This window comes from Humulus lupulus, chromosome 2 (genome assembly GCF_963169125.1).
Source record: "Humulus lupulus chromosome 2, drHumLupu1.1, whole genome shotgun sequence".
Classification (NCBI taxonomy): Eukaryota; Viridiplantae; Streptophyta; class Magnoliopsida; order Rosales; family Cannabaceae; genus Humulus; species Humulus lupulus.
The window spans coordinates 73055596-73065786 of NC_084794.1; the positions used below are offsets into that span (position 1 = coordinate 73055596).

The window sequence follows — 10191 nt, forward strand, 5'->3', positions numbered from 1 at the left end:
TGCTACAAAATCAGTAATTGTACCTAGGTTCTTAGGCTCTAACTGACACAGGTATCCAGGTAACTTGGAGTATGATTCCTCGGTGTCCTTCTGACATACATAAGAGCATTTTCTCTGCATCTCCATGCATTCTCATAGCTCATTTCGACCCCAAAATGGTGCTTCATGTCCTCCCTTATGTTGTTTGTCATGTACCGAGTACCATTGATAGCAAATTTCCTCTTGATTAGGTGGCCAACAACCCACAGTGATGCTTGGCGGTGGTCCTTATCTCGAATTTCTTGTGAGCAAGTGTATACTTCGCTATATACAGTAATTTCAAACATTTCAGATCGCATTTTTTTCTTACCCCTCAATCTCCAACCACAATCAGGATCCTTGTAGGTAACGTACCACACATCAGTCCCAGATTTCTTCACCATAAACTCAAAATTATTCTTCATCGCAAATATGGATGCTTTGGTTTTCAATTCAAGCTTGTTCTGAAAGAACTTGCCAAGGTGAAATTCTCCTAAAGCTTTGCCGGATGAGGAATGATGTTGATGTGAGGCCTCTATATCCTCTTTGGTGAAAATGGGAGCACTCCATGTTCTATGATCTTCACCTAAGTCCAATGGAGAACTCCATCTAAAACTATCATCGGTTCTACTTGGACCTGGATGACTACTGCTGGTCCCAGGTGTTTGCCGATCTTTTATTCTTCGCTCCTCAACTACCATAACATTTGAACTCTGTGTTGGCAAATCTTCCCTAATATCTGGCCCACCAAGATTTGTTGCATTAGCCATAGGGATCGTACTCCCTTGTGTCATGCAAATATGGCGAATCTCTAACAGGGATATCATCATAGACTATAACGTTTGGATTTATCTTAGGAACAAATGTCTCAACCTCACTTTGAGTTCTTTTGAAACCATGACATGGGGGAGAAATGTTCTCTTCAAATCGAACTTCTTTATTAACGCTAAGAGAGGCCGATGTATTTCTTATACCTCCCTTCTTAACCAATGTCACACATAGAGGAATCAACTTCTCTATAGATTTTGATGCTAACCCAATAAAGGCACGCACATGCCTATCATTTTTTATAACCGTAGGTTTGACGGATTATGATAGGCATGTGTATAGGACCTCAATTTTCAAGTCATGCCTGAAAATCCACTTCAAGCTCAACGTACAGAATGTCAAGCAATTGCTCATATGTCACACCCTTCTCTAAAGGCAGAACTTGATTTTCAGCATCCCTGAAAATCCAATCCCTATTTTCCAATTCCCAAACACCATTGAATGCAGCAAATATGGAAACAGTCGAATCTATATATAAAAAAAGGTCAAATATTAAAACTATAACATAAAACAACAAAAAATCGATTTGTATTATGATATGTCGAGGTCAACCTATTGAGGTCTATCGAGTACAATCGAGGTACATTGAGGCAAACTGCCCAACAAATTTCTTATGAACCCATCGAGCCCCATCGAGGCCCATCAAGGCATATACTACATACATTACGTTCTATGCCTCTATCGAGGACCATCAAGTCTCATCGAGGTACCCATTTTCCCAAAATGTGTGAGGGTTTTATCAAGGTCCATCGAGGACCATCGAGTCTCATCGAGGTAGTCATTTTCCCTAAATGTGTGAGGGTTTTATCGAAGTCCATCGAGGACTATCGAGTCTCATCGAGGCATATCGAGGTAGACAATTAATATAAACATATGAGGGTTTTATCGAGGTCCATCGAGGACCATCAAGGTAAACAAAAAACCCAGAAAAAAAACAAAGAAAGGAACGAAAATCCATTCCGACAGTGAAAAATTACAATAAAACATGAAGGCATACACATATCTGTTCGAAATAGCAAAAGCAATGTAGATAAACAAGTTTCCTCACTACATATAACATATATATACTTACCCATACAATTTTTATCCGAAATCCAAAATGAAGTTCTTGCCTTGAAAGTATGGGTGTTCAATGGTCGGTTTGGGCAGGTTGGGTGAATTTTTGACAAACCCAAACTTATAACCGAGTTGGTACTTTTCAACCCGTAACCCACCCATTTAAAAAAAATTGAATCTCAACCCGACCATCGGTTTGGGCGGAATAACCTGCCCAAACCGCTGAAACTTTTTTTTCTAAAAAAAAATCATTTTTTTCACTAATATTTTTTATTATTTTCTCTATTTTTAGTTTGTATTTGTAACTAAAATAATTGTTACTTTAAAATATAGGGTCTTTAATAAAAAAAAATTGAATTTAGTTTTATATATGTATAATTAATAATTAAATAAATATAAAATTAAAAAAAATAGACAAATCCTTAATTGGGCGGGTCGGGTTACATTGAGCGGATTGCCAAAAATTTCAACTCGCTCAATATAATAATTGGGCGGTTTGAAATGAAGGTCGGGTTTTTCGGGTTGCATTTTTTGTCGATTTTTTTGGGTTGGTTTAAGCGGTTTATTCGGGTTGGACGGGATGCAAGTTTTTTTGTACAGCCCTACTTGAAAGGATTCACAACTTGCCCCTGAAATCCAAGCTAAAAAATTTGTATAGATTGAGATAATAGTGACTGCCTTATTTATTATTATTTTTTTACGAGAGCTTGAGATATAGAGAGGGAAAACGTGAGAGATAGAGAAGAAAAAGACAATTGGAGAAAAAGAAAAGAAAATTGATGATAAAAGCATTTTGGAAATTCAAGGAATATTAAAATAAAAATGCCATATTTTTTTTTAGCTTACTCTCCATTTAATGCATTAAAAGTCAAGTTTCCCTAATAATAATAATAATAATAATAATAATAATAAGAGAAGGTTGGTTTTGCATCAAAATAAAATATAAGAATTTTGTAAAAAATTTAACAAGTATTACACTAGATTAGAATTATAAACGAGGTACTCTGTTTCTACTTCGTGCTCACAATCAGATCCGAACCGGCCTGACTCGGCCGACTGTCACACAGCTCCAGACTCACTCTCTCTCCGATCTCACTAGTCAAACTCCCAAAATTGGCACCGGCAAAAATGGCCGGCACCGCCACAAACCTCCTCTTGGTTCTGATTGCCGCCAGCCTCGTAATCAGCTCTATCTCGGCCACCCCAATCATAGGGCTAGACTCCTTCCTCTCGCAGCAATCGCGTCTCGACCCACAAGCCTCCAATGACTCCTTCCTCTCTCTCTCCTCCTCCCTCAAGAAGTCTCTCTCTCACTCTACCCCGCTTTCCCACAAGACAAATAATCTCATCTCCTCTCTTCTTTCACTCTCCGTTTCGATCTCCATCCATGTCCGTCTCGTTGGTAACTCTTTTCCTTCCTCTTCGCAGACTCTCCTCGAGTCTTTTCTCTCCGCATCCCAACCCTCCAACCATTTTCACGTTATCACTCCCTTCGACAATCTCCTCCACAAACTCGCCGTCAAGCACTCTCTCCACCTCGATGTTTCTCATTCTCCCTCTCTGGCTTCGCAGCTATCTCAAGCTATTCAGTCTGAGATCGCCAAAACCCCTTCGAGTCTTCGCTCGCCTCTACTTTCCGTTCCTTACTCTTCCATTGACCAGATCATTAAGCAGGACTTCGAGAAAGATAAGCCTGTTCATGGGGTTTACTTATATTTTCTAGATTTAGGATCCCAATCCAAGCCTTATGCCTATAGCTATAGCCATGGAGATTCCTCCCCTGCTTATTCCAAGTGTTTGGGGAGTATCTGGACTGGCAAAGAGAGATATATCTGGATTGATTTGGGTGCTGGGCCGGTTGATTATGGCCCGGCGCTAACAGGTGATGGGCTTCTTCCGAGAGGCGAGTTTCACCCATTGGCAGCGTTGCACGGTAGACCCAAGTCGCAGAAGGCTTTGCTTGCGGACTTGTCATCTTTGGTTTGGAGCGCCTACCAGGTTCTTCTTGTTCCTTCTTTGAGAATTCCCGTCCCTTTTGAGAATTCATTGATTGTTCAATTTATACATATATATGGGACTGAGAATGGTGATTCGAGTGGTTTGGATTGGAAATCTATCGAGAGAACGTTTATGGATGAGGTTAATGAAAATGGGTTGTTGTTGGCTGATCAATCTTTGAGATTTAGGACATATAAATTGAATTACAATGAGTGTCCTATTTGTGCGTTTGCCATAGCTCGGTCTACTAATTCATACACATCAAGGTTCCTCTTTGATAACTATACTATGATTGTGAATGAGTATTTGGACTCAAAGCGTTTGCATCATATACTGTCGGACTCGGCTGAGGAGTTCAGGAAGGTGGCAGCAATTCCGGAGGAGGATTTTGGTAGAGTTCTTCCAGTTTATGTGTTTGATTTGGACTTCCATTCAATCTTGTTGCTTGATCGGTTTCACCAGTCTGTTGCATTCAAAGATATGGTTGTTGCTGTAAGGACAAAGAACACACAGACAGTGAGTGAATATAGCTGCAATGGTCGTCATGTGTTTATGCAGGCACGGGAGCTTGAGCGACCCCTTGTAGGTTCGATTTTACAGAGCATGTGGGGAGTTTCACCAACGCATTTGTTATGGAGCCCCAGGCACAATGCTACGTTGGTGGATTACACGTGGAGTATTGGACAAACTCCATTTGGTCCATTCTCTGAGATTTCATCATTATCTTTTGTGCAGAAAGATGCTGCTCGGAGAAATGTTCTTTTGACATCATTGAATTATACAATAACAAGTGCTATTGATGTTCTTGAATCCATAGCAGCTCATGGCGGAGAGAGAAAACTTTTGAAACATAATCAACAAGTGGAGTTCGTGCAACGATGGAACTTGTTGAAGTTCAAGCTGGATAAGGCAGTGTCTGCATTGTCTCGTTTGGATTTTGAGATGGCTTTGTATTACCTGAGGTCTTCGGATCATGATTTATATGGCATCCACTCTCTTGTCTATACTGCATCCCAGGAATTGGAGGCATCACTTGTTTGTTTCAAGGATCCACCATTTCCGTGGGTTTCAGCTTCCTTCTCTATGGGTTGTTTCTTTGCTCTCTTTTATCTTTATCTGAAAAGAGACAAGCTTTTTAGAAATAAGAGAAAGCAATTTTGAGAAAGGTTTAGAAGAGCCGAAGTTTGTATCATTTGAGACAATTATAGAACACTTGTATTTCTGTAAGAAATCTAAGCCACAGGTCAGAAACTAGAATTCACTTTGCTCAAATCTCTCTTTACTTTCCCTTGGTGTTAGCTGTTTAATTCTGTTAATCACTTGGTTAACCAGATTTTGATATATGCTAATTTTCATCATGCAGTTTACTACTCATTAATCATATATTGAATCTGAACAACATGCAGCTTAGAGGAACTTCAATGGTGTAATTTGCTTTTCTTCTGCATCAATTTGAAATTTCTATTATAGCTTTACTTATATGCATATAAGATATGCTTCCATGAGCTGGCTTCCTATGTAACAAACTTCTTGTTGTTCTAAAATCCATTTTCAAGGACCAACTGATTCCAATTAGCACATCGTAAATCTAGTGTCTTTGGATTTTAACATTGCCACTGCATTGCTACTTAATAGCTTGCTTGCGGATATGGACACTTAAATGCTATGAAGCATGAGTACCTGTCTTGTTCAGAACTTGGTTTAGTCTTTTTGATGTGCCCTTTTTTATTTTCTGCCATGGTACTTCGTAGATTTTTTTAACTTATTGTTCAGTCAATCATTTAATAGAAGAATTGGTATTTACTTCTTCCCCACTTTTAAAGGCTAGTTGCATAAAGATTTACCATTCTAGCCTCTTCGGGGCCCTGCTATCAGTTATCAAAGGAAGTACGTCCTACACCTCAGGGCTCAGGCTCCATAAAACAACTGCTGAATAGTTCGTTTTTTTTTTGAGATCACTCGAAAGAACTATCCCAAACAGGTTCATAATTGTTTACTACCAAAAAGTCATTACTTTATTTGGTCTAAACTTTGGTGTTGCTGACTGACAATTCTCGATCTTTGGTTTCCAGTATTAGCAATTTATTTTCTCTTCTGAAGAATAATTCATGTAGTACTAGAGATAATAGTAGTAGTCTCACTGGGGCTACCTCACAAAAAGAGAGGCAACTAACCACATTACCAGACATTGCTCCCCAAAAGATAGACAACTAAACATTGTTCAAGAGGTAAAAGTTCATGAATGAGAAAGCCTAACAAACAGAACAACCAACTACAATAACTAAATCGAAAATATCTTCCAGTCAAGGGAGTTATCAAGTGAAGAGATAGAAGAGCATAACACCAAAATGAAGGGCCTGGAGCAAGAATGAAAGGCCAAGTTCCTGGGCGGACCAAAATTTGTAGCGACAGAAGAAGCAGGCAGAGTGAACTCAGACCTTAAACATAGAACTTTTTTTGAGTTTAGTCTCGCAACCTATTAAGAATATGGTGCTTAACATATGATGGGGAAACCTTTATGACGAGACAATTTTAATCCATCTCACTGTCTTTATAACCTTCTACTCCGAACTGATTTAGATTTTTGTCTCTTAAAGAAAGCATTGAAATAAAAGGGAAAAAACTGTACGTTCTTCTTATATTTGTGAAAAGGATACAAGGTGAGGTTATCAGACAGTAAATTTTCCATTTGAATCAGATTACGATCCCACTCTGGACAATATGTGTTGCAAACAGTGTACATATCTAAGTAAAGCCTTATTAACATCCGCAATACTAGTTTTGACTTTTGATGGACCAAACTCTGTTATTTACAGGTGATGAAAATTATTGTTTCTGTTTCTGTTTTGTTTTGTTTTGTTTTTTCCTTCTGAAAACGAAAACTTAAATACTTCACAGTTTCAACTCCACAATGCTAAGAAGCTATGAAAGATCTTTCACAAAACAAATTGAATTCCTTTTTCTTGTCCTAGCTGCATGCCATCTGATCTGTTGGAACCGCAAACAAATGGGATATCACTGATTCCATCAAAGAAGAATCCACCATACTCATCATCATCACTGCTGCAGCCACCCTGCAGCTGGTTCTTGGGCTCATCCCCATCTGTTTCATACTCCGAGACATTTGAGTTCTTCTCCACCAAATCTCTGAACATTGAAGATCGGAGAAGGAGGCTAAGAGCAGTAGGAGAAGACTTGCTGCGAGTAAGATTGCTGCCTATTAGAGGGCTTTTGTTTTGGATAACTACTTGTTGCTTTGGTGGAGTTGGAGAGTACTTATTCAAGTAATCATTATCAGACTTCATGAAAGGATTAGTGCTGGGAAACTGATCTCGATCTGTTGGTGCACCGTAGTTGGTTGTGGACCGAAGTGTTTGAGGCTCTGTCATAACCTCAGGTAAAGATTCACAACCACCAACTGGGTTGCTGGCTGCTTCAGGCTTCAACCATCTTATGTAAGTGCTCAAATCAAAGTTGGTCACAGCATTGATTCCTCTGTACTCTATGGCTGCTATGTCATAAGCACGAGCAGCTTCTTCTTGGGTACCTATGATCAGTGAGAGCAAAGGTACTTAATGGAATTTTTCATATTAGAAGATATCATATATGGTATGAGGATGTGTACAACAACTTACTGTATGTGCCAAGATAGAGGTACTTGTTTCCAAAAACTCTTCCTATTCTTGCTTCCCATCTACCATTATGATGGTGCCTGTATATAACAATTACCAAGAACATCATTTGAGAATTTGTTCTTAAATAATATTTTTTAACATGGCATACGAGCATGGAGTTTTGATAATCACCTTGCAACTCCCCTGTACTTGGATACACCTCTCGAAAAGCCACTGCTCTTTCTGCAACACGAGAAGGGAGTAATACACAATGTTAGAAAATAAAAGTGGCCAAAACTATTTGAGTTGTTCGAGTAACAAGATAGCCTGGTTACAGTACCTTCTTAAAGTGGCCAAATACTCCTCTTTGGTCACAGTGAGCATTATCTCAATCTCTTTTTCATAATCTGATATCTGTAAACAGCTACAGATTAGAAGCATGCCAACCAACCAAGATTTTTCATTTTATTATATAAAATAGAATGAAGATAAAAACCATGTGCATACCGGGAAATTGGTGAAAGTCGATGTCCCCCAGTACTTAAGTGCAGCTAAATCATATGCTCTTGCTGCAGATTCTTCTTCATCATAAGCTCCTGGAGTATAAGAAGATGTGTTAACCTTCTTTTTATTCATTTCTTAAGTTAAAAAACATGATCTGAACAAAAAGTTCTCAACTTCCTACTGAAATTAAGTCTTTACTTACCAAGGTAAACTGTTCACCCGATGACATAACATCAAATCCACAGCACGATTCCAACAAGGGGACAAAGATTCCAACAAGTACACAACACTAGTCAGTATGCAGTTGAGAGAACAAATAGACCAAATGAAAACAAAGAAGGTAAACTATAATTTATCTACCTTGCTTTCCTTTCTTTTTCTGTGTTACATTCCAAGAAAGCTTATCCCACAAATGAGCTTCATAGCGACCAGTCCATCTATGTCTGCTAACACCTCGATATTTCGAGCTTCTTTTGACAGTAGTGGTGGCAGGAGAAGCTTGATCATCAGCCTGGGCCTGCTGCTGAGGCTTGTTATCATCACAAGTAACAACCTCAGTTGGAATATCTCTTCTTCGTCTCTTAACACACCTTAATGCTGCTTCAGCTTCACTATCTGCCATGCTAACCCGGCGCCTCCTAGGACTACAATTCTGATTATTCTCGCTCTTTACCATCATCGGTTTCATAATTTTGTAAATTCTCCTCCAAATTTAAGCTCCTGTTGCCTGGTTCTTTCTTCTTTTTCTGCTGTCTTTGGTAGTTTGCTTGACCAGGTGACTAGTTTTTATATATGTATATATAATGCTGGAGTAGCCACGTACATACAATATGATAATGTTGTTTTGGCTCTATATTGTGTTATCGTTTAGTTGTTACAACTGTTATTTTGACTAAAATACAAACCTGACGATGACTACAATAAGACTATAGACAAACTTTTAATGTCCATAATATGTTTTTTTAACCCCAAATTCAACTCCAACACTTCCTCCGGTTTCATTTCACTATTTTAATAATGGAATAATATGTTCTTTTAATTTACATGGCCGGCCAATCATAATTTTTATATTTCGTGTTACTTAAGGTTAAAAGGTTCTACAATTTTAATTAACTGAATCATCTTGGAGGGGCAGTTCAGTCAATGAAAGTCGGATTAACTTCTTTAAAGTCCAAAAACTCATCTATGTACAACAGTACAAGTTAAAAATACAAATATTAATAGACGTACAATACAAAAATGTTGTTTTCCACGTAACAATATTGATATAGAGCAGGAACATGTGTGTTTCATCACTATTTATACACAATATTGCTTTTTTATATACTGTTAATTACATGTTCTTCATTTTCTATGTTAATAATAATAAACAACAGAAGTTTTTGTAAAATATACCAACTCTCATGCATGCGTACATGAACTAGACAAAGCTTCTCTCATAAGTATTTAACACACAACACGATATATTAATTTTGACTTATATATTTGTTATACATAATATAAAACAAACCCCAATCGTTTTGAATTATTGGTAATTGTAGTAAATGAGTTTCATGCAAAACAAACCATGAATTGGCAAAACTTTCATAAGATTTCTCCAGAAGCTATCTAAAGTAATTTGATTTTTTTGACTTATAATAAGAATAGAAATTAAATGTGTATCGACGAACAGTAATTACACGACAGTGAAACTTATTGTTTTATTAGGCTTAATGAGCATACATGTATATATTATCATCTTAGTTTTCATCGTCGTATTTTGGCCTATACTATTTGTTAGAGTATAATAATCTGTTCAGATTGTGAACTTAGGACTTAGGAGCTGGAGTTTGTTTCCCATACGGAACTTTATATACCACGTTGTTTACTATGAGGAGAATATTCTAGTCTTCCATGATAAACTATCATAACATCGATCTCATTTTCTTGTATTATATATATTCTTATTATACAATCATTTTGTGTTTTTGAAATAATGGTTAAGGATGTAGTCTCCCATTCTCTGTGGCAAGGAACAAATCTCATTATTCCCAACAACTATGGTGTCAAAATGGGATCAGGGTTAGCAGGCACAATATTAATTGTTTACGCAGAGAATTAAGATCATATATAATAAATAAAATAGTCAATAACATATATTAAAGTAAGGAATCTTTAATGAATAATTACTAGT

At 37.6% G+C, this 10191-nt stretch overlaps 2 protein-coding genes across 2 annotated transcripts; one reads left to right on the forward strand and one right to left on the reverse strand.

The window, feature by feature from the left end:
* The first annotated feature begins 2878 nt into the window (after positions 1-2878).
* LOC133818024 (uncharacterized) lies at positions 2879-5480 on the forward strand. Its single transcript, XM_062250706.1, has 2 exons — positions 2879-5143; positions 5264-5480. Exon 1 carries the CDS (start codon positions 3031-3033, stop codon positions 5059-5061), a length of 2031 nt encoding a protein of 676 aa, XP_062106690.1. The 5' UTR covers positions 2879-3030; the 3' UTR covers positions 5062-5143; positions 5264-5480.
* A 1108-nt stretch (positions 5481-6588) lies between these two features.
* On the reverse strand, positions 6589-8956 carry LOC133818025 (AP2-like ethylene-responsive transcription factor At1g79700). The gene is made up of 7 exons (XM_062250707.1): positions 8379-8956; positions 8221-8229; positions 8022-8110; positions 7855-7928; positions 7707-7757; positions 7536-7612; positions 6589-7447 (listed from the first exon to the last, which is right to left on the reverse strand). Exons 1-7 carry the CDS (start codon positions 8704-8706, stop codon positions 6837-6839), a joined length of 1239 nt encoding a protein of 412 aa, XP_062106691.1. The 5' UTR covers positions 8707-8956; the 3' UTR covers positions 6589-6836.
* Positions 8957-10191: the final 1235 nt, after the last annotated feature.

Excerpts from the sequence above, each read along its gene's own strand:
- LOC133818024 (XM_062250706.1), top strand. The coding sequence starts at position 3,031 with ATGGCCGGCACCGCCACAAACCTCCTCTTGGTTCTGATTGCCGCCAGC.
- LOC133818025 (XM_062250707.1), bottom strand. The coding sequence starts at position 8,706 with ATGAAACCGATGATGGTAAAGAGCGAGAATAATCAGAATTGTAGTCCT. Across the intron at positions 7,929-8,021 it reads CGACTTTCACCAATTTCCCG|ATATCAGATTATGAAAAAGA; the intron begins GTATGCACATGG and ends AGCTGTTTACAG. Across the intron at positions 7,613-7,706 it reads AAGTACAGGGGAGTTGCAAG|GCACCATCATAATGGTAGAT; the intron begins GTGATTATCAAA and ends TGTTATATACAG.